The sequence below is a fragment of the Ixodes scapularis genome, unplaced genomic scaffold, assembly GCF_016920785.2.
Source record: "Ixodes scapularis isolate PalLabHiFi unplaced genomic scaffold, ASM1692078v2 PGA_scaffold6__148_contigs__length_123643588, whole genome shotgun sequence".
Taxonomy (NCBI): Eukaryota; Metazoa; Arthropoda; class Arachnida; order Ixodida; family Ixodidae; genus Ixodes; species Ixodes scapularis.
This window is the reverse complement of record NW_024609881.1, coordinates 70,338,945-70,364,923: the sequence shown is the minus strand read 5'-3', so window position 1 is coordinate 70,364,923 and position 25,979 is coordinate 70,338,945. Positions and strand designations below refer to the sequence as shown.

The 25,979-nt window shown below is 47.4% G+C and overlaps 2 protein-coding genes across 2 annotated transcripts in view; one reads left to right on the top strand and one right to left on the bottom strand.

The window, feature by feature from the left end:
* LOC8026970 (cerebellar degeneration-related protein 2-like) overlaps positions 1–18,067 on the top strand; it is a 152,368-nt gene extending 134,301 nt beyond the window's left edge. Inside the window, exons 4-7 of the mRNA XM_029977598.4 lie at positions 11,715–11,910; positions 13,489–13,611; positions 15,284–15,384; positions 15,952–18,067. Coding sequence (XP_029833458.3) covers positions 11,715–11,910; positions 13,489–13,611; positions 15,284–15,384; positions 15,952–16,978 — 1,447 coding nt within the window. The 3' untranslated portion in view covers positions 16,979–18,067. The remainder of the gene's footprint in view (positions 1–11,714; positions 11,911–13,488; positions 13,612–15,283; positions 15,385–15,951) is intronic.
* A 3,071-nt stretch (positions 18,068–21,138) lies between these two features.
* Positions 21,139–25,979, bottom strand: part of LOC8026981 (H(+)/Cl(-) exchange transporter 7) — a 60,543-nt gene continuing 55,702 nt past the window's right edge. Inside the window, exon 23 of the mRNA XM_029977599.4 lies at positions 21,139–22,498. Within this exon, the coding sequence (XP_029833459.3) occupies positions 22,400–22,498 (99 nt within the window). The 3' untranslated portion in view covers positions 21,139–22,399. The remainder of the gene's footprint in view (positions 22,499–25,979) is intronic.

Genomic DNA, 25,979 nt, shown 5'->3' with positions numbered 1-25,979 from the left:
CGCTGCATGTATACACCCTCTCGATCGAGGGGGCTAACTAACACCTCCTTTGTATGGCATGGGCGCAGTTTGGACACGATATTCTGCATAAGCGTCCGCCTGATTCAGAGGTGCGTTAACGGTGTATATAAGCACACCCTCTCGATCGAGGGAGTTAATTAACACCTCCTGCGGATAACAATTAAGGGCGCATACATACTGGACACGATATTCTGCATAGGCGTTCGTCTGATTCAGCGGTGCGTTAACGGTGCATGTACACACCCTCTCGATCGAGGGAGTTAACTAACACCTCCTATGGATGGCAAGGGCACAGACTGAACACGATATGCTGCGTAGGCGTTCGTCTCATTCGGAAGTGCGTAAACGGTGCACACATACATACATATATATATATGCGTGAACGGTGCACACATACATACACATATATATATATATATATATATATATTCCGGTTCGGGTTCATCGCGATAACAATATAACGGATCGGGTTCGGGTTCAGTTCCGGAAAAAATACCGGTTCAGTTCCGGTTTTCGGTTTGGTTCGGTTCAGGTTCGACACCCTGTTATATATATATATATATATATATATATATATATATATATATATATATATATATATATATATATATATATATATATATATATACAACACGGGCACTTCACACCATCGTACGTGTATATATACGTACGTGTATATGCACAAGAAACGAAATGTATCCAATCGGAGGTGTTTCCAATGGAGGTGTATCCAATCGGAGGCGTCGTACCGCGTTCCACGCGGCGGCGTCTGTTTCCAGAACACCTCCGATTGGACACATTTCGTTTCTTGTGCATTAATAAGACAGGTAGGAAACGCCAGGAAGCCAAGGTGGAGTGGTGTAGTGGTTAGCACACCCGACCGGACATTGGGAGGCCCAGAGTTCAAATCCTGGCTCCGCCGTTTTTTAGCTTTCGGCGGGTTCCTGGAAACTTGGATTCTTTAATTCATTGGATTAAGTACGGTTCATTCATCTGCACAATTTCGTTTATATATATATGTATATATATCAGGGTGTCGAACCGGAACCGAACCAAACCGAAAGCCGGAACTGAACCGGTATTTTTTCTGGAACTGAACCCGAACCCGATATATATATATATATCAGGGTGTCGAACCGGAACCGAACCAAACCGAAAACCGGAACTGAACCGGTATTTTTTCCGGAACTGAACCCGATCCGTTATATTGTTATCGCGATGAACCCGAACCGGAACTGAACCGGAAAAAAAATAACGGTTACCGGCTCATGTCAAAACGGTTCGGCCACGCGCTGTTGACAATGAATGTGCTATCAATGCCATTTGATTTTTAAAGTGCCGTCAACTGACACACACCTCGCTTACATATTTTTTTTCTCCACTCACTCTTAGGAATATAAACGCTGCATCCATGAATCTTGACAAACACTGCATCCATGAATCTTGACATAGGAACCAGTATTGCGCATGGTCGCGGCTTGCACGGAAAAAAGAGAATTGGAAGGCTGTGAAAAAAAAAAAAATCGCGTCACGGGATTTCATTTTCCTACAATCTCGTAAATCCTAAATGCTACTGTGTGTGCTCATTTCATAACATGTTTCTAGAACGCGCGAATTCTTGAAGCTTGCTTCCATCGGAATGAGAAAAGAAAAGGCTGTGGAGTTTGATAATAATGCATCCGGTTTCGTATAGGCACTTAGAAGCGAACATATTTGTGAGACACCGAACTCTTCTATTTTAATATTTATCCTATTACGTCCTTCTGGCGTTGCGTTCGGTGAAGTGTTTTTCATATTCCGTATCTTGTTTAATGTAAACTTCTTTAAGGGTCTAATTTGAGTTACCGAAGGCTAGTTCAAATAAAGAAAGCTGTATTTTCTCCCAACTGTTTCTTCAATTGCTTACACGCTGAGGTGGCGGGATAGTTAGCGATTTCTACTTGTAAGTGGGTTTGTAAGGAGGTCGCGGATTTTACAGCTACTGCGTCGGACCCAATTAGATGAAGTCCGAATGCGTAAACGTCGGTGAGGTAACCTTTGAGTGCACATAAAGAAACCATTCCTGGTAGAAATCCCTGAGCCTTACAATACGATGTATCCCGTTTCGTATGTGCTGATTTCAGATGTTTTATTTGTAATTTATTTTGATGTTGCAATTTGTCATTTATACTTTCCGAACCGGTTCGCAAACCGGTTCAGCGCCCCGAACCGGTTCGTGAACCGGTTCGCGGATTGAATTAATCGAACCGGAACTGAACCGGAACAAAATTAATTTACCTGAACCTGAACCGTAACCGAACCCGTATTTTTTTCGGTTCGACACACTGATATATATATATATATACACCCTCTCGATCGAGGGAGTTAACTGACTCCTCCTATGAATGGCAAGGGCGCAGACTGGACACGATATGCTGTGTAAGCGTTTGTCTGATTCGGAAGTGCGTAAACGGTGCATATATTCACACCCTCTCGATCGAGGGGTTTAACTAACACCTCCTATGGATGACAAAGGCGCAGACTGGACACGATGTGCTGCGTAAGCGTTCGTCTGGAAACGCTGACGAGCGCAAGCGTCAGCAGAAACCTGACGCATGCGCTCATGTGCAGTCTGTGCCAGCATTGGAGTAGGTGACGTAGAAAATTGAGCACTACGGCCTCGTCGTGAAAGCGGTGTTGATTCAACACCTTCTATAGAGAGCAAGTCCGGACGACTTAATTTTATACGTCACCTAAGAGGCAAACGCGGAGCGCGAATGGTGCCCCGCGTTGGCCTCTTTAGGTGACGTAGGGACTCCAGCATCCCGGCGCCTTGTTATCAGGAGTTATTGGGTACGTACGAACGGGAGCACCTGTTCTTCTGTGCTTCTTCCGGTCAATAAGAGGCCTTGCAGGGTGACTCCTACACTGACGTCACTGTGACGTTGGTCTCAAAATAGGTGCCGCTTTTGGCCTTCCAATCTCTAAATGCGTCTCGCAACTTAAGTTTTGTAGCAGCGGTGAGGGTGCAGTATCTGGTGATACTCGTGTCCTGTCCAGGCATGTTTTCTTTTGTTTTAAAGCGTGTTTCGGGAAATTAATTGTGAGTTCGATTTTGATAAAGGTAAATCAACCTGGGGCGCTCTAAACCCCTGGAAAAGGAAATATCGCGGCACGCCCCTTGTCGGCGGTGTTAAGTGGGCTTCTCGGACGGCACTCGTGCATTGCGATGAAGCCATACCACCCGAGTGGGCATGCGTAGCGAGATTCTGGCGGTCCGCGCTCCTTTTACCAAGCGCTCCACATACACTGCGCGCGCCGCACGCCGAATCAGGAAAGCACATTTCCTCCGTCCTGCTGACCTCTCTGAAAGCCCGAAGCGGGAATTCGCGTCGTCAGCTCCTTTCACCTTTATGGGAGCGGAATGTATGCTACCAACAAAGGAAAAGAAAGAAAGCGTCCCCACAGTCGGGAGTTTTAGTAGATCGTTTTATCTTTCCACTCCGGTCCGAGCCTGCCCAACTGCGCAAGCGCAGCCGGGAATATTGGTATAGCCGAAAATATTCTTTCGTTTATACGAAGGTGTAATCCTAAATATATTCGGCATGCAGCTCGTTGCTCTTTCGCTTCTCCGCAGCGCAGCAGTGTATGTAGGAGAAAACGCCCCTTTAGTGCGGTACGTGACAGACACTATCATCGATCGTTAATTAAATGGTAATTTGACTATATTAGAGTTAGACTTCCAAAGCTGTTACTGAGACTGATTTGCAAATATGTATAGGATGAGTTGGGTGCGTGGACGTGACGGACACGTCATTGATCGTTCATTCGTTGGTCCGCAGCGATTGAGATTAATGTGCCGTAACATATCAATCACGCACCCATATTGCAATAATGATCCACCACTACTTAAGGGCAATGAACTTATTCTAACGGCTATTGCAGCAAGCCTCCGAGTCCACCGAGTTGACGATACGCCCCTCCGCGTCAGCTGCTTCTCATTTCAGGCCGGAGCAAAGCGGTGAAACTTGGCGCGAATGCGGTGGCGCCAAGCGCGTTTCACGAGAGCGGTGCATACCCTTCTACTCCTCACTTAATGTCTCGTTTCCTGACTTCCTCTTGCCATTAACGAGAGTGGACTGGAATAACCTGCTTTGCAACATTGGGACCCAAAGTGATCATACTACTTTTAGAGCGCAGCTAACCGTGACGGTTTGCAGTTGCACTTAGACAGCATATTCATTGACTAACTTTTTTCTACTTTGTATATATATAAACATTTTATTTGTCTCGTTTATTTTCTGTTGCTAAAGTTTGGTGTTTCGTACAAGGGCATTTCAGTGCTAACGTTTTGTTTGTTTGTTGGTTTGCTTTTACAGAATAAATACTGCAACTCATTTCCCTTGCAATGCTCGAATATCTTAGGGCTCATGCCCTAAAATATTTGATAAATGGTAATGATGAGGATACCGTTTCGTCGGTCAAAGTTAGGAATGTGCTTCTAATGATTTTATGCTCTCAGACCTAACACATCCATCCGCAATCTTTTTTTTTTTTTTTTATTATTTTGATGATATCCCTACTGAAAAAAACCATTTGAAATTCAAACGGGTGGCAAACTGGTAAATCAAAAGGGTGCAAACTTGTCGACCCGTTTGGATCAAACGTGATTATGGGATACGGGTACCCGTTTGAAACGGTACCCGCTCGAAACGGTACCCATTTGATACGGGTGACCGTTTGATACAGGTGCCCGTTCGATCTTGCACGTGACCACACGTTTGAACGTGCCATTCGAATCGGGAAATTATGCGCTAGCCCTAAACGGGGATCGTCTGGTAGGTTGGTTATATTAAACTTATTGAAGACGTTCCGAAACTCATAAACCTATTGATAACATGGAGGAAACACGTAGAACAAATGTGCTCACGTAGGTGCTTGCAAAGGGACAGGAAAACAGACACAAAAGATTGCTTTTAATTCTCCTCAAAGTTTATTACGTCTTCTGTAGACAAGTACAAACGATCTGTGAAATGTGAGAGGCACTCTAAGCTTTTATACAACTGAGAAGATAGCAAACCAAACAAGAACCGAGGTAATTCTAGACTATGAAGGTAGACTTTCGGGAAATTATTCGTCCGGCTGCCGCGAGAATAGTGGCTGCATAATTATATAGATAATCTGGAAGAGTACGAGTAGAAGAACGGTCAATCGTTGCCAAGAAGTAGGTTGCGGTGCACTTACCATAAAAATAGCGGACTTGAAAGATGTAATACGTAATAGTTGTCGACACGGTCAAAGCAGGACAACCACACAAACACAAATGAGAGGGAACGGCTTCTTGGAAGTTTCAACACGATGTGGCGCACAAGCTGTCAGTTGCCGAACCCAACCAAACAGCAAGAATTCCTGACTTCTTCGAAGAATCGCTTGTTGCCGATATAGATGTAGGACTTTTCCAACACTGATAGCTTTGGTGCACATCCAATACGTTGTCGAGAGACATCCTAATAAGACCGCAGGGTTAGGCGACAGATCGAAGCGGGTAGACGCGCTAAGTTCGAGCTGGAACTGACAACAAGCAGACAAAGAAAAAAGCGGCTGCTAGGCGCACCCTTCCGGATCTCGATGCTTATCAGCGTGTAGCTCGCGCGGGGGTGCGGGTCACGTGACGGGTGACAAGAGAGGAGGGAGGGGGCGAGGCAAAGCCACCTAGAGCGGAAGGCCGGGGCTCTCCGCGCGTGACGTCACGCTAGTCGGCCTAGGCGAAGCCGAAGCGCGCCGCGGAGCAGCGCTCAAGGGTAGCAATTACTCCAGTTTTTCGGCACAAACGCGTGTTTATTGACTCGCGCGTTAGAAATCTCGAACAAAACGGTCGTCACTGTGCATGCTAGAATATCCACATCATTTTTTTGTTAACGTGGCCAGTTTTCGTTTCTTAGATTTGTTGTTCGTTTCGACAACTTTGTCGTTGAGCTTGCGGCAAAAGTTTTTTAGTAGAATGTTTGTAGAGCACCACAACAGATGTTTCAGCACGACCTCACTCGTGTGTCCTTCTTCACACACATCGAAGTCGCAATCCTCGTCGACTAGCAAGTCCAGTGTGAGCTCCGTGACCAGCTGGCGTTGGTTGCTCATCGTTAAGAAGTCCACCCGCTTCGAGATTTCCTCCACGACAACGTAGTTGTGGGCGACGGCATTGACTGCGGTCATTGCTGGGTACAGAAGGCCTCCTCTGTCAATCTCTTTGATGAGATGATAGTGCTCATGGCCGGTGGCGGCTGTGATCGTGTGGTCTGTTGTCAGGGCATTTTTGCAGTTCTCGCACTTTAGCTTCTTCACCGTCGCGTACACCGCATATCCTGCCACATAGGCTAGAACGGGGACGATGTCTTTTATTTTTGAAAGGGAGTCTTCTGTTACTACTATGTTGTAGCTAGGGCGCGGCGCGTCTCGTCGTTTTTGCATTTCCTCCCATTTTTCATCTCTCTCTGTTTCAGAAGCTTTGCCAATCGGTGCAAGTGTGTTCTGCAGCCGAAGCTTGTTTTCTCCTTCATAAAGCTGTCGTATTGAGATATGGTATTGGGAACCTGCCAGCCGCCGGTACCTTCCGAAGCGGTCCTCTAAACAGTCCGTCTGAAATTTCCCGAGGAGGACGTAGGACAGGTTGAGTTCTTCGAAGCAGTACCTGCATATTTCGAGAAGCGCGTAAGTTGACTGGTGCAGTGCGGTATAAGTTTTGTCGGTCAATTTGCAGTTGTTTGCATTTTTCTGCCATTCGTCCAACCAGTCTAAAATGTCGTAGAGAAAATCTACCTTCTCGTCGTCTGGAGCCGGGCGCACAGGTTCTTGGAACCGATCTTTCAGCCTGCTTCCTTTGCCGGGTGTCTTTACATTGACAATTTTCCACCACGTTACTATAATCTCAATGAAAGTGGCCGTCTCCTTGAAAAACTTCAGGTTGTGTTTCTCTCCAATGGCACGGAGGGCACTGGGAAGAGAGCTGTCAAATATCTGGAGAGCAAGTTTCACGTTCTGCTTCTCAATACTCGACGGGCAAAGGGATTTCCTTGACACTTTGTATCCATAGCGCAGCAGTTGGTCACATTCCAAGTCGTAGGCAGCTTTGCTGGTTTTGAACGACGCACACAGCATGCGCCGCTGGCCTTCCGTGTCAGCATGAAGCTCGGGGAACCAGAAGCATTGATCGTCCTGCTTCAGCCAATTATTGCGTATGCACTTGATTATGTGTACAGTGTCGATCACAAAAAAACAGCGGCCTGTTGGGATCAGACGGATGTGGGTAGCAGAACTCGTTTGAACGACGCATCGTTGTGTCAGGCGTGTCCTGGTTGCGCGTTGTTGTACCAGGCGTGTCGTGGCTGTCCATCGAGCTCTTAAAGAGAGCCATAGCCTTTCGATTCACTGCGTTGTTATCCGTTACGACGCACATCACTCGGTACCCGATTTTCTCGAGCCCGCAAATCACGTCTCTAAGCAACTTGTGCAGAAACTCGGCGTTGGCTCCGTGCACGGGTACGACGTGAGCGACTTCCTTAAATTGGCACTTGATGCTTTGCACCATAAACACGAACGCACTATTCGCTACTTCTGTGGAATTAAGTGCGACACCGACAATGCTACCTCCTTTATAATCAAAAAACGGTTTGATGTGGACCTCGTCCACCATCAAGGTCACATAGCGTTGGTCATCGTTCAAGTCAGAGATCCTCTTTGCCATGTAGCTGAGAAAACCTGAACTTTGCTGCTCGTTTTGAGGGCTCATTCCAAACAAGGAGCATATCGATCGGATTGTCCTAGGGTGTGGCAGAACAATGCTTCCAGAGCTACGGATGTACTGGTATGCATGAGGCGATATTGTGAAAAGAATGCATGCAAACACCATAAAATCCACTGAATAACGCCTTCGCTCGTTCTTGGAAGAAATCAGCTTCAGTTGCTCGGCGAGCAGTTGGATGACCGCTGCTTGATCTTCGCTTTGCGTTGCGGGCAGCTTGTCAAGCAGAAAACGAATCGTGGCACAGATATCGTTGTGCGAGCTTTCAGAGCTTGACTCAAGATCGTTGTCCCAATTTTCGACACTTTCGAGTAGTTCTACAACTCCCCTCTTGCTGTTTGCGATTCTTGGTATGAGCAAGTTGGAGCCCAACCTTGTGACCTGAGTCTTCGCAAAATGTAGAGTTAGTGTAAGGTCAGGCTTCACGACGATCGAGTATTTTATCCAAGGGGCCTCAGTCTCAACAATGTGCACCAGAGTGAGGTGTCCATTGCCCTCAATAACATGCCAGAATGCCGATTTTACGTTTTTCAAGTGGTCGGACAAGTCCTTTATGCTGAGTATTCGGTCCGCTTCTTCCTCATTGCGAAATGAATCGATCGACTCTGCAAGCGCTCTTTCCATTGCAGAAGCCTCTTGACCCAATCGCTTGCTGTCCGGGTCTTCTCTTCTCGCATGGTGCTTCGACAAATAATCTGGACAGCCAGGGAACTTCGATGGAACTGCGCCTGGGCGAAGGCGCACCCTAGACAGCGGCGCAGTCACCGTCCTCCCGGTAACTTCGTCGACGTGAGACACCTCCCGAAGAACGTCGTCGTCGGGGAAGTGACGCTCGCACACCTATAAAGATATATACCCTTCGTATAAATAATAGCGACTTACCACTAAACGCGCTACACGTCGCCGTTATCGCCTATTCCCACATCCCTTCTATTGCTAGCCCGTCCAAATGGCGCTATGCCACTACGAATGCGAGATAAACAATTGGAAATGGGAATTCCTCACCTTCGTTCTCTGGGAAACGATCAGGTTTTCTCGGGGGATGGCGTTTATCCAGGCACTCTGCAGCGCTTCATCTTTGGGGAGTCCGAACACGTGCACTTTGGGCCCCGTTTTGTAATTACCGTTACACCAAGGCACACAGCATTTGTCAGGCATGACGGAAAGAGCACTTGATCATCGCGCACAAAACGCAGAGCACTCACAAGTTGTGCGACGTTTAAAACAAGACAAACAAAGAAAACAGCCGAGACAAAACCAAGCGTCTCCGAACACGCCGAAAGAAGCCGCGGAACGTTCTGGAAAGACGCCGAAGCAAGCCGGCTCCATCTGCCGAGCCGGAACGGAACTACACCGCGGCCGAACCGTAGGCCGAGTAGCGGTGACGTAGACCCACGTGATCGCGGGAGCCCCCAGGCTTTCCTCCTCTAGGTGGCTTTGGGCGAGGACCACAGGGACAGCCCCTCTCCCTCTCCCCAGGCATTCCAGAGAAATGTGTTTTTGTAAGCTCAAAAAAAAAAAAAAAACGCGCTCGCGAGCGCGCGCATTTTAGCCCGCTTGAACCTTGGAAATGGCGGCGGGGCGGCCAAAAGCTCGGCTTGCGCCCGAGCGAAGAAAGCACTCAGCGCGAGCTCGTAGTTTGACTGCTGCATCGGCGGGCGTGCTCTCGCAATGCTCGATGTTCTTGCAGCCGCGTGTACGCATGCTACCTTCGCTGCGTCTTGAATTAAAGTGAAACGGAGTCTAGACGTACATTCTTTCACGCGGTCGCGTCTTCTGCGAGAGAGATTCAAGCTGAATAAGTAAATTGAGGCAACAAAGATGGACAAAGTCTCAAAGTTCTGTCAAAAATATCGGCTTACCAACGTCGCGCGTTTACGTAAAAAAAAAAAAAAAAAAAAAAAAGATGTTAGTTTTAGTTGTAGTATAAGCGAACATCAGCGCGATTGAAATATAAATATAATTACTTGCATTACGCGGACGATCTGAAATCGATGAACCGGCGCTCCCAGCCTTCCGGAAACATTGGCTGCCACGGCTGAAACGCTACGCGTGCCCACGCCGCCGATCTCTACGTTCAGTATCAAACGGGCTCCGGAGAGCCGTTTGATTAAACCGGTGCAGTTTGCAACATGGTCACCGGTTTGAGCAAACGTGCGACAACTTTGCCCAAACGAGTCACCCATTTGCCCAAACGAGCGACCCATTTGCCCAGATGAGCGACCCGTTTGCCAAATAGGTGACCGTTATGGCTCATACGGGGGACCCCTTTGAGCCATACGGGCGACCCCTTTGACAAACTGGTGACCGGTATGGTTAAACTGTTACCGGTATGAACCCGTTTATTTTCATATAGGCGCCAAATGTTTTTTTTCAGTAGGGATATATATATATATATATATATATATATATAATTTTTTTTTTTTGGTGGGCAAGTGCTTGGCATTTTATGGTATAACTTCCAAAGGGCGAGCAGCTAGACAATCCTTTTGGAAACTCTAACAGTCTAGCAACCACGGTTGAAGAGCTTGACAACCGAAAAATGGTACGTTCCATCCGCCATCTTCTGTTGCTGATGAAGAACAAACCATGATGTTCTCGATCGCATAACATATCATATGTCATGATATGTTGTCACAAAGCTGACTTGTTCTGTAGTCTTTTTGGAGGATGAGAGAGGCAGGGCGTTTCTTTCGCAAGTCCGATTTCCATCGCACGCTCGCTGCCTTCCACCGTGCTTTGACTGCACACTCGAAGCTCGCGAGGCGCCGACGCGTTATCGAAGGTAGAAAGAAGGTTCACGCATGGAGGCAGGAACAACTCTCGTTAGGTCACTGACTTTAGGGGATATTCGCCGACATATTTTCGTCCACCATTTTATTATAAGCTCCCCTGGCGCATGTCGAAGCCGAGCAATCCAAGGGTTTACACGGCATCCTCAAGTGCGTAGTACACAAAATGCAGTGTCTCGTCACAGTTGACATTGAGCAACAGAATCGTAGAATCCCGTTACGAGGCCCTGCCCGTTGGCCAAGTTCTCTCAATATGAATGGCTCTTAACGCAAAGACGGGGCTGACTACAGTAGGCTCGCGATTATTCGAACTTTGATATTTCGTACTTCTGGTTAACTCAAACAAATGTTTAAGTTTAGGTTGTTCCGCTACGTTCTTAATGTGTTCATAGGCCGCTTAATTCGAACAGCCTTTTTGTGTAATGTAATTCATACTTTTTGTTCTCGGGAACCCAATGACTGCGCTTCTTTCCGAGCACCGATGCACTGCAGGGAGGCAACACCCGCGGAGCTTGCTTTTGCGGGTATTGCTTCTCTGCAGTGCACTAGTGCGTGGTGAGAAGCGCACTCAACGGGGCTCAAGCAGGGCACATATGATATGAGCTATGAAAACAGGTACTACACGTAAATTTCCATATGGTAACGTGGCATAAACCCCCGTCACAGCGTCCTTTAAGTTGCTATGAAAACTGCCGCTCGGTGCCCATTTTCATTGCTCGTGTGTCCCCCGCTTAATAGTCCACATTAGACAGCTTCTTGGTCTCATGAACAAACTTAATTTTGTTTTGAGTTGTCATGTTCTGTCAAACAGTCCACGATAAACATTTTGAGAGAGATAAATAAACTTATGTCGTACATTTCACAAATGTTTCATGTGTGGCATACCTGCTCATGATCAGTAGGCCTTGTAAAAGGAAATAATAAAAAATCTGCTTTGTATGTGTAGCCATTCATATGGCAAATCATAACTTTATCATGCATCATATTTAGACGAACCTCGGATAATTCCAACCGAGTTTGTGGATCCCTAAAGTTTGAATTTATTGAAGGTCTACTGTAACTTGTTGCCATCTAAACAAATGCACAGCACAATCTAAATTAACTCGTCGATTTCTTTATGGTAGCCTATCTACGAGCGTGGACCTGCTGGAGAAGAAGTGCGAGGAGCTTCAGGAGCTTGCAGACAACCTGAGGCTGAGCCTGAGGCCCAAGGACACCCAGGACACATCCTCAGCAGACCAGGAGGAGCAAGACAGCGACCAGCAGAACTTCCTGGACGGTCCCGACCATGCCGACCACTCAGACTTCATCGGCTTCGAGGCGAGTCTCCCGCCGGCCAAGGGCTGGCAAAGTCTGGCGCCTCTGGATGTTCAGGTTGCACAAGCACACATGGAGGTTTCAGGAGCCGCACGTTGGGCCCTCAGTTTATTGTTCCTCAGTTTTGCAACAAACTTTGCAGGGCGTGATATGGTTAAGTCTTTACTGGAAACAACAGTACCCATGGAATGCGTTTTCATTTCGTGTATATACCGTTCCATGCTGTGCTGCCCATATGTCAGGAGTGATCTTGAAGTGGCAACAGATGACAGCATGGAAGCGGAGGCGTTATGTTGTCGGATGTCGCAATCCTCACAGTTGGTGCTCGAAGTCCCGGCAAAAAGTACGAGCGAATGCGAGTGTTGCTGCTGTCGCGGAGTCCCAACTCCCGAAGCTTCCACGGATTCTCAAGCTGGAGAGCGACCTGCAGCAGAACAGGCGTGTGCCACATCCACCACTGCTGCTGTGACACTGCCAAAATCGTGGTCGGCGACAGTGTGACACTTTTATGACGTGATCGGGCGCAAATTGAGGGATTGCATTTTAGGACAGGGTAAACACGCCGGTCGGAGACAGGTTCCAGGAACTGTACTGAAGGTATAGCTAAAGGGACTTCGGAAGAAAATGTGGCTGTAGAAACTGGAAAATTTTTATCCCTCTCGTTTTGCTAGTGTCATCAAGTGACCATAGAGCTTGATTTTCTATGTCAGCTCCCAAAAGCCACCGAAAAGGAGGTTTGGACACCTCGGGTCCAATCCTCGGGTTCAACCAATTGAGCGCAAGTCCCAGCCAAATGCTGATGCGGTACTTGTGTTCAACCTGTGCCTTACAACGGCTTTCAGTAGGTGACATAAAAAAGAAATTCAGCAATATAATCTCGTTGTCTAGTAGGTGTTTGTGTGATACGTAGAGACAGAGTATTTCTATCGTGATACCTTCTGTGCATCCACTTACGCCTCTTGTCCAGTGCCGAGAGATTGATATATTTTTATTGTTCGTTCGAGATAAAAGTGAGTATTTGAGGAGGGAACAAAATGTGAGTCACCCGTTAGTTTGACCTTCAGTCACAGGTTTACACCTGCACGTGTGAAAGTGAAATTCTAATATTGTGTCATATTGAGTTCTGGGCCAGTTGGGACGGTCTAACTGTGTTGGTTTTGTTTGGTCGTACCATCAATCTATCAACAAGTTAGATCCACAAACAACTTTCCCTTTTTCTGGCACAACCCAGTTCTTGTCATTAGCGTTGCCTCCATGTGTAAAGCTCTACATGGATAACTAGAAAGTAGATGCAAGTGATATGTGAGATGAACCGGGATTTAGGCAGTGAAAGGAAGATGGGAGCAGTGTGTGGCAAATCGGTAAGCGCTGACATAGATGGCGTCATGAGAAAGAATGAGGAAGAGAGCGTCGAAAGGAGCGGCAAAAGAGGCAGCTGATACATTAGACACGTTCGCTTTGCTGCTATGCGTTGAAGTTGTTTGGGTGCTTGTCAACTTTCTTTTTTACACAGTACACAAGACTAATGTTTTTTCGCAAAATGAAAAAGAAAAAAAAACGGCCCCGATACTGTGGATGCAGGAAAGTCCATTTGGGACGGACCTGGTGCGCCTGCGCTCTTCCCTGTCCCGCCTCAAGTGCCAGCTGTCAAGGGAGCAAGAGCAGAAGGAAGGCCTGCAGTCGGAACTGGATGACCTCATACAGGTGAGTTCCTGATCCTCCTATGGGCGCCGTACATGTTGGAAACGGCAGCGTCGGAGCAATACCGACAAAGCCTGTGCATTATGTCCTTGTTATAACAAGGACATAATGCACAGGCTTTGTCGGATCCACTGTAGTGGATCCGACAAAGCCTCTCGGGTCCACTGTAGTGGATCCGAGAGGCGCGAGTCTGGGACCCACTATAGTGGATCCCAGACTCGCGCCTTAAACGGCGAGCACGTTGAAGCGCAATGAGTACGCCGCATGTTAGCACACGCGAGCTAGGTGGCACTGCGAGGCTCCTCTAGCAGTGACGTTGGGGGTGAAGAGGTGCAGGACTGTCTTCTAGGCGGTATCAGTCAGAGCAATAGTGGATCGAACCCACTGTGGCAAATGTTTTCTGAGCCATATAGAAACAGGATGAAAAGCTTAGAGAATGCTGTGTTGCCCCCGCTCACGTTGCCGATTTGGCATTTCATTGTCATTTTGACACTTTTGCGGGCCGGCAACAACCAATCGTGCGTTTCTGCAACTTATTTTGCTGCAGTCTTGTTTATTAATGTGTTAGCGTTAGAACGCTCGTTTTGATGAAAACCCGGCGGTGTCTCTAGTTTGTCAGCGCCGGGGAGAGCGGAAGGAGGGGGAGGGGGTGACGCTTGCGACGCTCTCTTTGGTCCAAAGTGCTGAACGTCCAGTATGCGTCCTCTCCCTCTCCTCGGCGCTGACAAACTGACAGACACCGCCAAGCTTTCGTCAAAACGACCACTTACGTTTTCGTAAAAATCACACATGCACCTGGCGCGGAGCCAAAGAGGAGAAGGCGCCATGCAACACCCCCTAGATAACAAAGCCGTAGTGCTGAATGAGATGGCGTCATCAGAGAAGGCCAACGCTGAACACAGATCGGAAACGAGTACTGCAGCAGGTCAGTGCTCAGCTTCGGGTCAAGTTTGGGCAGAACGTTGACGCAATCGTCGTGTCCAATCTGTGCCCAGCGTTGGCCTTCTTTGATGACACCGTCTCATTCAGCACTACGGCTCCTAGGAGGTGTTCTGCCGCGGCGGAGCGGAATGCAGGCGTGCTCAGTTGCCGCTCTGCCGTTGCCAGTTGTTCTTCGCTCTGGGTTTCCAGAACGAGTGATATGATAATGAATGTGGTTCGTTCCACGAGTGATATAGATGACCATATCCAAGTGCATCGACATGCTCTGACAGGCAGAGTACAGAAAAGGTGTTAAAAATATTACAGGAAGATTCATTGGTGGATTCTTAGGGAATCTGTTGGCCCCTTGGGAAACGCCACATACGTCCCCCTTTGGGAAACGCTAACACATAAGGCCAAAAAGAGGCTGAAAAAAAACCAGAGGAAGCAAATAAGAAAGCCAACAGAAAAAAGCAAAGGAGTCAACGTCGTGCACGTGTGTGGGGTTTCGAAGGGTCATGATAACTCATCCCCTAAGAATCTGCCGATGGATCTTCCTGTAATTTTTTTTTTTTACTCCCTCCCTTCTCTTGTCTATCCTGACATTCGAGTTTCGGAAGCTTGCGGGTAATCGGTACATCTGCCCCAGTTTGAATGCCATCCAAAGTTTGACAAAGAACCCAAGTGTGCTTATTGTGCGGCGTCATTTGCTGAGAATGATGCAGCATTTTTGTCTCCTGCCTCGCGCCTTCAGGAGAACATGCGGCTTCAAGAGCAGGTGCTGGCGTCTCAGGAGAGGGAGCACCAGTGCCTCAACCTGCAGATGGAGATGGACCTGCTCGAGGACGACGACAGGCGAGTGCAGGCCACACACGGTTTTCTATTGTCGCTACACACAGTTACGCCGTGGTCTTTAGGCTGGTTCGCACATTTGCGTTTGAGTGTGGCCGTGCCCGCTACTCATGTCATCTATTGGCTAGCCCCGAAACGAGAACCTTTTAGATCTGCGGATAAATAGGCCGAAAGTTTTGCAGGACTATTTGCATAATCAAATCTACGCAATCTCTTTGGGAAATGGTCACTCATAACATTGTGCGAGAATTATGTCGAGCCGACGGTGAAGGACTGGGGCATAAAAATGTATGAAATGTATGAAGATCAGAGGTGTTTCAGCTACTTAATAGATAGTGCCAGAGTGCTCTTGTCGTAAGCGGTCAGAACACACTCGATCATTCAGACGCAAATGTGTGAACCAGCCTTTAAGGTTTTTTTTTTCCTTGTCATTCAAAAACCTACTCGCGTCCAGCGTTATTTCGTGATGTGACCCATGGGAGTAACTCTGATCTACTCTAGCGAGTTTTGGAACACAACCCCAGCAACTCTGCCCTCGACAGTTCATGTTTTTTTCTTTCCCGCTCGCAGGCACCTGTGTCCCAGCTGCAAGGTCCTCAGCAAGCTGGACCGCTGCGAGGAGCCCGAGGAGGAGCTAGCCGAGCTGGACCACTTCTCCATGGTCCAACTCGAAGACGGCGTCGTGGTCTACGGGGACCACGACAGCCTACCCGACATGTCGGCAGTGCCGCAGCCGCCGGCCCCGAGCCAAGACGCCGAGAGCCAGGTGTCCCTTCTGAGCGAACTGGACGCGCAGTACCGCCTCCTCATCGACAAGTACGAGGCCCTCCTGGACGCACGCTGCCGTTCGTTGGACCTCAACGAACCCGCAGGCGGAACCGCGGCCGGATCTCCGGCTCCGTGGGCGTCGCGGGGACGCGCCAAGCCGTCCTTGGACCACGGGGAGAAGAAGGCGAGGGACTATCCGTCACTCTCCAACGCGAGCGACGCGGAGTCGGCGGAGTCGGGCGAGACGTCCCTGTCGTCGGGCTTCTCGGAAGGAACGACCGCCGAACGCTGCTTCTCGGACCAGGCGGTCCAGACGTCGGAACCGGCGTCATCAGCGGAAGCGAGGAGGCAGCTGGCTTTGGACCTTGCCGCGGCCGGAGGCATCGATCCGCTCGGAACGCACTTCTCGCGCAGCCCTCCCGAGTACAAGAAGCTGTTTGCGGAGATCTTTGCGGTCCTCAAGCAGACCGTGACGGATGCGACGGGCGTCGAGTCCGCGAGCGGCGAGGCGCTCCTCGCTTTGCCGCGGAAGTCGAACCAGGCGTCGAGCCGCGGTTCGAGCCCCGGGAAGCGGATGCTCAAGACGAACCTCGACATCTCGAAGCTGTGCGACGTGGATAAACAGGTTCCGCCGCGCGCGGAAGAGACGAAAGTGCAGCTTCCGGGGAGCCTGACGTACGCCGAAGCTGTCCGCAAGGGGAGGGTTGTCCGGAGGGTTCCGGCGAGGGCTTGCTACGACCAGCAGAGGGTTCAGGCCAAGGGTTCCGGCGACCAGCGAAAGGTCCGGGCCAAGGGTTCCGGCGAACAACGAAAGGTTCCGACCAAGTGAAGATCTACTCGAGATCCGCTGTTGCGTCGGACGTGCGTCGCCTCGGAGCGTCGAGTCTCGTACGAGGACTTAATCTTGGGCGTCCCAAGCTCGTGATCTGCTCATGTGATCCAACCTCGTGTAGGATTAGTTGAAGATGTGGGTCTTATCTTGCCTTTATCGGTCTGATGCTCGCTGTAGCCGTTTCGAAGGGGAGGTCCGTGCTCTTTTTCCATAGTGAATGCGCCAGCATTTTCTTTTCCGGTCATTCGCATATAAAAGATGAAGTGGAAGAAATTTAAAGCTACAGAAATAATTGGCTCAAAAATTATGTTTGGTCTTCTATATATCCAATGTTGTACGAGACATCTTTGTACGACGTTGACCGATTCCCTTTTTCTTTTTTTGAGCCCTCGGAAATTTTTTTGTTTTCTGGCCTAAAGTATTATACTAAGTTACGGACTTGCATTGAGCTAGTTGGTGCATTACTAGGATAGAGCCAGCGTAAACTTGGGAGATGAAAAAAAAAACGCAAAAAACAAAGATAGAAGAAAGTTGCCAAAAAATGTTTTGCAATTTTCTTCTATCTCTGTTTTTTACGGTTTTTCGTCTCCCAAGTTCAAGCTGTCCCTATCCTATCTTACTACTCTGCTTCGAAATACTCATCAATATGGGGAAAACATTGGAGCAGTCAGGTTATCATACTTTTGTTTTCCCATTTGCCTTCAATAAGGCCCCTCACAAATTGCCCTAGCAATGTGGCCACAATGGCCTTACAAACGATCGTCGTAAACAGCAGACGTAAAATCTTTGGGACCATCCGTACCGTCACGACGTACTCGCGGAAGAATGCATCTACGCTTGAGCCGCCAAACCCACGTAGAAACGAGAGCACATTTTATCAAGTTCCAAACAGCCCTCCTTAGGCCTGTACATAAGCAGTTTGGAGTGCACTTATAAAGGAATGTACATACGATGGCGAGCGATCGACGATGCAGAGTATTTACAAAGTGGAGTGCCAATGCGGGATACGAGGAGGACGTGGAGTTTCCTTTTTTGTGCCGTTATGTACGCCGCTGCTGCTGAAATATATGTTTTTAATCTGCCTTACGTGCTTCGTTCCCTGTGTCGTGTTTGTGGGTTGGGTTCGGCGTTTTCGGTAAATGTTGATAAATGCCGAAAATGAACCCTCAGTCCGGTTTTATCAAACTCGGGGAAAACATCAATAACTCTAAATTCGAGACGGCTTCGAATGACATAGGAGGTTCTCAAACTTTTTGGCCTCATGAAACACCAGGAAGCCTCGAAAACTGCCGCGAAACACTCCCCCTCCCCCTCCCCCTCCCCCCCCCCCCCCGCCCCCGCCATATTTGCCGTTGCTTGTGTTGCTTCCCATATATCCCCACTATATGAATCGCAATGTCAGTACAAAGTGAGACGAAGATGCTTTGCATAGTCCTGCCACGCAGCCTGCGGCATGGGGGGTGGAGGGAGGGGGGTTGCAATTCGGGTGTTCGCAGAACCAATGAAATTAGCTCATGGAACCCGTGTTCCCCGGAACCCAGTTTGAGTACCCTGAATCACAAACTTCCCGGGAAAAAGTATCAAAATTTTATTTTGTGTTTTGTTGGCTTGGAACACAGCCCATACTGAACTGCCCTTTTGGGAGCAAAACACTTATCTCCTCTTATCTTAGCCTTTTTCAAGTATTTGCTTTGTTGAACATGAGTCCGGAAACACGCACTGTAATGGAAGTGGCATTTGCCCTTTTGGAGCAGGTTCTCTAGGGGGCAAAATATTGATTTGGAGCAGACACTCAAGCTTTTGGAGCAGGTACTAACGTCTGTTAGCAGATCACTTAAAAAGAAAACAATGATTGCATCGCTGAACGAGTTCATCCGTGATAGTGACCGAGTTCCCCTTTGACACTTGAACATATTACTTGTGCACCTTTCGTAAAAAGAATAAAAAAGGCACAACGGGAACAGAGAGCTTTCATCTTAGAAATAAATCTCTGGTCAGAGTAGGTTCCATATACAACGTGTACTAAGCAAAGGGTTGGAAAATGAATCGTAGCGCAACACTTCAGTTTGGATAAAGCCTCAATCCCCCCCCCCCCCCCCCCTTTTCTATAATCACTACCGTAGTTTACCCGGCCCGGAAATATAATTTCTGAAAAATGCCAGCAAAAACCAGCATATGCATTAACACATCTACCACTAAAATGCACGGCCCAAGTTCCACGAACCTCCCAATCTGAATCCTTTAATATCATAAACTGCAAAAACAGTTTATGATAACAAAGCCACCCACAAGTATTATGAAAGCTTTAACTTGAACTTTAAATGCGGCGCTGCTCTTCAGGGGCGTTGGAACCAGAGTTGAGTCAAAGTTCGCTGCTCCTTCAGTCAACAGCCTGCACGGGAACTCCCTTGACTACCGTATTTCTTCAAATATAGACCCGCATCATTTTTTCTTTCTATTTTAGACTAGGGGTTAACTGGTTGACTTCAAAGCGGTGAAGCTCGACACGTGTGCTCTGGTGAGAGGTGAGCATTGACGCAAGCGGCACAGGTGCGACGGTACTTTGTCGCCACGGCACGGAGGCATGTGTCTGACACGATACTCAATTGATCTCATCAGGAGTACAGGACCCTGGTTCTGTCTTATCACGTACAGTATCCGCCATCCTACCATTCTGCAAAATTTTTTTTCACGACTTTTAGCTACTGTTGTTGCCAGGAAATTTAGACGACGTCTGCAATCAACTGGGCAGCACGACATATGAAAAATCTTCATTTCACCTAAAGTCAAAGCGCAGCCGACGCTAAGAGCCAGTGGGACCAATCAAAGCACCGTTAAAGCGCGGCATTCTTCATTTTCTTATACGTTCTCATTCATCGGCTAGACCAATCAAGTGCAGCGAGTGTCTCGTGACTTGTGCTTTTAGTTTCTGTGTTTGTATGTGTTTGAGCCTTCGACTGTGGTCTGACCCAAGATGAGACAAACTATACGGTAAGTATAGAGATGCTGTGAAATGCATATTTGTACCATTTTCTCTTCCTCCTGCGTCTGTGAACATTAGAGTCGACCAATAATTACTTTTTTTTTTTCGTTGAAGCTTGCTCTGTGCAGTTGTGGTGCAATTTTAAGCAAAAAAGACATTTTTGAGTAAAATGTTGCAGACGCATTCATGGCACAATTTGGCGAAGCACTTCCATCACTGCACGCAAATTTCTTTGTCCAAGAACAAAAATGGGTGCCAAAAACACTGAATCTGCAAGAAAAAATGCAGCCCGAACACCCCCCCCCCCCCCCCCAATTCAAAGAAAAACAAACCCTGAAAACGTCATAAACCTTCTAATAAATAAAAAAATTCCGTGCTAGCGGTTTTTTTTTTTTTTTTTTTTGCATTTTAGAGATTTTTTTTTTTTTTTTATTAGTTTATTTTGTCTAACCAGACTCTGTTTTCGGTGTCCATTTTTAATGTCGAACAAAAAGGGTCTGCGTCGACAAAAACAGGACATGGTCATCAGACTGCCCAACCTCTAGGGAGCATGCGCAACACCTGTATACACTCGGAAAACATCCCAGTACCGATAGGAGATGGTAGCAAGAGAAAACATATTGGTCTGGTTCTCAAAATAAAAAAAAAGCACCAGCTTTGCGGACAGTTTAGCAGGGCCCTTTTTCTTGATAAATGTGAAGTAAAGCCGTAGATATAGACTTCTTTTTAAAACCAGAGCCCCACTCATGGGCTAGTTAGCAGTAGCCCCACTTATAGGTTAGTTAGAGTTAGCACAACATATGAAGCCATTCACAGAAACTTTTGATGATCATCACCAATACTGAACACTCTAAGAAGACGTACCTGGAAGCATTCGCTCATGGCCACGGATCAATGCGTGGCTTATCAACGCTTAAATTGTATTGGAGAAACCTCTAGGAGTACAAGCAAGCGTTATGTGAAAGCGCCTTGGCTCCCTACACTCGCCGAGGATGACACAGCACTTCCGTTTCACATTTTCACCGCATCAAATCCACAGATTGACTCTGACGTCACAACCTAATTTGAAAGTTCTCTCACAGTTCCAATCCATCATTTGTTCAAAAACAAAAAAAAAAAGACACCAGATTCTGAAGATGGCGTCCACACCCTCGGAAAAATCTTCCAGGCATAGAGAAAGAAAGTATATATAGCTTTATTCATTTCCAGGATCCGGCAATCACACCAGGTCGGAAAACAGTCCACAACACGGAATCTTGCAAAACATTGCATTGAAATCATTCCTCGCCTTGACAATATGGCATGACTAGACATAGTTTTACCCGTCCGACAACAAGCACTATAGGAACAAACGCACAGAAAACATGTTGCGGGAACAATAGAAAAAAACTGCTTTGGTTTGCAATGCACTACGGCAAAAGCGACGTCACTCTGAGAAAACGGTTTCGGTGAAAGGGCACCTGTGCGTACGAAATGCGGATTAAAAACGTGGCAAAGCATTAAACAGCCGTTTGCCAACTCCTACATAACAACAACTCCGACAAGGTAACAAAGAAGATAAGCCGATACTAGAGCAACACTCAGCGGATGTAGCTGCAATCTACCAGAAATGTGTTAATCAGTTCCGATTCGTATTCGAGCAAATTTCTATGTTTCATACAGTGCAACTCCATAAACAGTCGATAACATTGTCCCGACTTCACAATGAACGCTCGTTAACGCAGGCAAGAATCATTCGACAAATATGAAATGCTGTAACTAATGTGGCAGCAAAACATTACTACGATGAATTTCACACTTAAATATGCAAACAGATCTAACCTATCGTGTCAGAAATCTGACTGTTTTCTAACTTTTTCCAAACCCTTTCCAAGTAACGCAAGCCTTGGGTCCTCTGTCAGCTTCAACGAGAACTTGCCATTGAACGACAGTGACTTTTTTGTTTACTACACCCGGCAACAACTATTCTGTGCTACAATGTCGAGACCAGCGTGGCTTCCGCGTCGTTGCAGTCCCGCACTGCCAACACTGCTGTGAGAACACTGTCAAAGCTACGTGCGGTAGTGCACATTTCTTTGAAAGCATTGGAGCAGCGCGGAAGCCAGGCAATCCTCAACAACGCTGCATGAAACGGCTGATGCAGAGTCTAGACTCTGTGCGTGGAAACTCTCCGAGACAAAAACCGAAGCAAATTTACGCATTTGTGGCAAATTCTAGCTTCTAACGTCGGCAATTACTTTTCGTTCCACTAGCATAAAAGAGTATGTGGCGTAGAGTGGACCTTGTATACCCGCTCTGTCGCCGAAAGTGATTCCGTTCCCGGCGAGTATCGTGGGAAAGTGATGTGCTTCTCACGGAGCGCACTCTGGCTGCTTACACTGGCACATGAGAAGCTGCTATCACAGTTGATGGGTGAAGGGCAACTTGAGCGCCGATCACCCGTGGGAGATGTGAAGCTCTTCCATGCTGAGTCGTCCATAGTGGCTGGTCGTGCGGTACCGCGCCAGGTCTTTCCGCGTTACGATGCCCACAACCTACAAGACCAAACACACTCAATCAGTCACTCTTTTTTCTATTCATTTTTTTACAAATTACTCAAAACTGTGTTCAGAGAACTACAGCAGTCCTAACCTATGAGGTTGATGAGCAAGGCTTTAGAGTTTATTGGTACAAGGGTTTCACCCCAGGGATGTAGAAGGATTCCAAAGTCGATTGAGTGGATTTTGCACAACATCGTGTATGGGAAAATCAAAAGCTAGGAACATACAAAAAAAATGCCCCACCCCGGTAAGCATTCCCAAGGCAGCCATCAAAGCATGAGGTATGTAATGGGATATTTGTTGCATTCCTGACATGTGCCTTCTTAACATGGCTTGTGTCACCACTTTTTTGCATGCACAATGACACGGTGTTATTTTGTTGAAGTGCGAAAGGCTCGTAAAGCATCGACTCGCTGGGGGACCTCCCGTCCTTCTCCTCCTCCAAGGAAGCTAACTCTGTACTTTGCACGAGATAGCCCTCAACAGTTTAACAACCCGACATTTCACAATACAACATCATAATGCCGACTCTGCTAGCCGAGCGTTCACCGACTACACGCTCACGTTCATGACCCAAGAGTTCACATGGTTCCAACTCATTTCTACAAAAGAGCCCTGCTCTATGAAACACGCGATGCAATGGCATTAAAACAGCTTCAAAAACGTCTGCTAAGCATCACTTGGCAATTGCTCAGTTCATCTTAAATTAGGTTTTCTTGCATTTCCCATTGAAACAATTATGTTTACAAGATGGTCCTATACCATAATTCATATTTAGGCAAAGGACAGAGTGCCTAAGCTTTGTTTCTCTATCCCCTCAAACTTTGTTTCTGTATCCCCTCAAACAACTGTTTATTTTCAATTAAGTTGCACGATGGGACAATGACTACACTGGTTTTCACGCCAAGAAAAAAAAAAGGAAGTTTTATGCATCGTTCATACGCCGTGCGAAGTAGTTCTTAGACTATTTGGTTGTCAGAGAAAGAAGCGATACCTTTGGCCTTTGAACCGTGTACTTCTTGATAAGATAACACACATCTAATCTAAAATGCATCTACACACATCTCTCTTTTCTAGGTAAAAGGGGAAATTAGTAATGTTCCGCAAGGAGCCGGACTTCTTTTACAACGATTCTTGAGGTGAAAACAAGTACTAGCTAAAAAAAAAAAGAGAAATCCACCATCAAACATAATATATGCTACACAAAAGCAACAATCTGAATGCCAATTTATTAGCAGCCAGAAATGCTCTCTCCTCCTAAGCTTTAAAAGGAAGGCGACATTTTTACTTTTACTAAAATTTTGAAAAGAATAAAGGCTTAGAAACAAAATAACAATTCAGACACTGCGGACAAATATGGTAGTCCCTCATTATAACGAATTCGCTTTATTCAAATCATTGCTTTAAAATCCAAGTTTAACGCGGTCCCGACCCAAATGCATGCACCTCAAACTGGATTATTCGAAATATATGGTGAGCCGACCACGTTTGTTACGGAGGCAGAGCTGCCGAAAGCACGCAAGGCTACACGGAGGTGCACGGAAGACCCTTGCCTCAGTTCCTCCTATTTTACCGGGGCAAACGGCAAACTGGGCAGTTAGCAAACAGAAAACGGAGCAAACGCGTGACGGACGGTGCGCCAACGCGGCCAGGGAGCAGCGTCCACGTGGGTGCCCGCGCGCCAATGTTGTTAACGCAGCACACCTGCATCATATGGGAGTGTTTCCTAAAACCAGCTTCGCTTTGTGAGGTTGAAGAAGGTGGCCAGCCCACGTTCAAAATTGCCAAGGATGTCGACATTCCGCAGTCGACTGTTTGACACTTTCCACCATCTTGCAGAACAAGCAAGACATACTGGACGGGCTCGAGAAGAGTTTCGTGCAGGAGGAAGTGCGTCCGTGACTTAAAGACGGAAGATCGCCCACTGTTTTATGCGTGTCAGACTTACCCGTGCGTGCATGCTTCTCAGAGCATGATTCCCAGAGCTACAATAATCCCCACAGGAGTGTATGCTAACACGTTGGTGAAGCCACTGAGGATAACCTCGATTCGCTCCCGCGGTAAACTGATTAAGATGAAGAGATGTCGAAGAGGCCTGTCGAGAAATACCGACGACTGCAGATAATAATTTGGGCGGTTGTGTGGATATTTATACAGCGTGTAGTTGGTCAGCCATTACAAAGTTGCGACGAGTCACTCGCTGTAGATGAGCAACTTAGCCAGTGCAGTACAACCCCTTGCCTGGAGCCTTTAACGTGCACCACGCAGTAGTTATACTTGACTGCACGCCGGTACAATGCTCGTCCAGATCGAAACAGGCAGGGGTGGGGATCAAACCCAGGATGCCTGGGTTCTGCAGCGTGAGCTTTCGCTCCACATGCTCCGAGCTGGTGTGTGCTGGCCCACTCGGCCACTGATCCCCATGACGACTGCAGATGCGAAACATCCTACGGCTGCTTTGGAACAAAGGAGTGCAGCGGCGATGACAGTGCTCTTGCAATGCATGAAGCAATTGGAGGACCGATGCCCGAATAAAGATATTAGCAAACTGCACATTAATATTCTTTTCTACTTCTCAATAAAGGTGCCACAAACTGTCATCACCGAGGTTCGTTCAAGGCTGTTGTCGCTCTTCTTCTCTCTCTCACTTTTATTGAATTACCACATGTATCGAATTTTTTTTACCGTCCTGCTGACTTTGTCATAACGAGGGACTCCTGTAATAAAATATTTCTGAACTGAGTATAAGCGGAAAGCTACTTAAGGGGGCTACGGCCCCGAAGTTCCATTTTTTTCCGAAAAAATGCATTTTCAAAAAATATTATATTTGGGTTCACTATATTCTGAAGCATAGTTTCAGAAAGTTTCGTTTATAAATGTCCAGTATTTATTTCGCAAAATATTATTTTCGACAAGCTCGCGGCCGCGCACGACCTGCGAGCGAGCAGACAGCAGGGTTCGGCATTTTCAAATTAGGCCTACTCTGCGCTCGTTGGATGCAGTCGAGATATCTTACCCTCGCTGGAAACACCGTTTTTCCTAGTTTCTGCCCATATAAGCTTGCTACGTTAGAAGCTATCTGTGGCCCGGGAGAACACCGTACATACAAGCAGAAAAAATGTGGGAACTATGATACCAGCAATCCCATTGGTCGCGACCTGAAACGGGGCTTCCGATTGGCCGCCTTCGGCGACGTAGCTCCTTGTTCGCCTCATGCGCACGCTTTGGCAGCTTCTTTCACTTCTGATTGTATCGCTAGTTCGCCGCTGTTTAGGTTCGTTTTCCCTCTTTGTTCCCGGTAGTTTTTCTGCCGAGGAATGCCTGCTTTTAAAGTTAGCACTCGCAGTAGCTTTGGCCGGCGTTCTCGACGGCGAAAACCAATGGGTCGATCAGCAGGACTTTTCGCAAGAGACGGCGACCCATCTCCGCCGCCGTCGTCACCATCTCCGAGCTCAACTGGTGCTTGGCGGACATC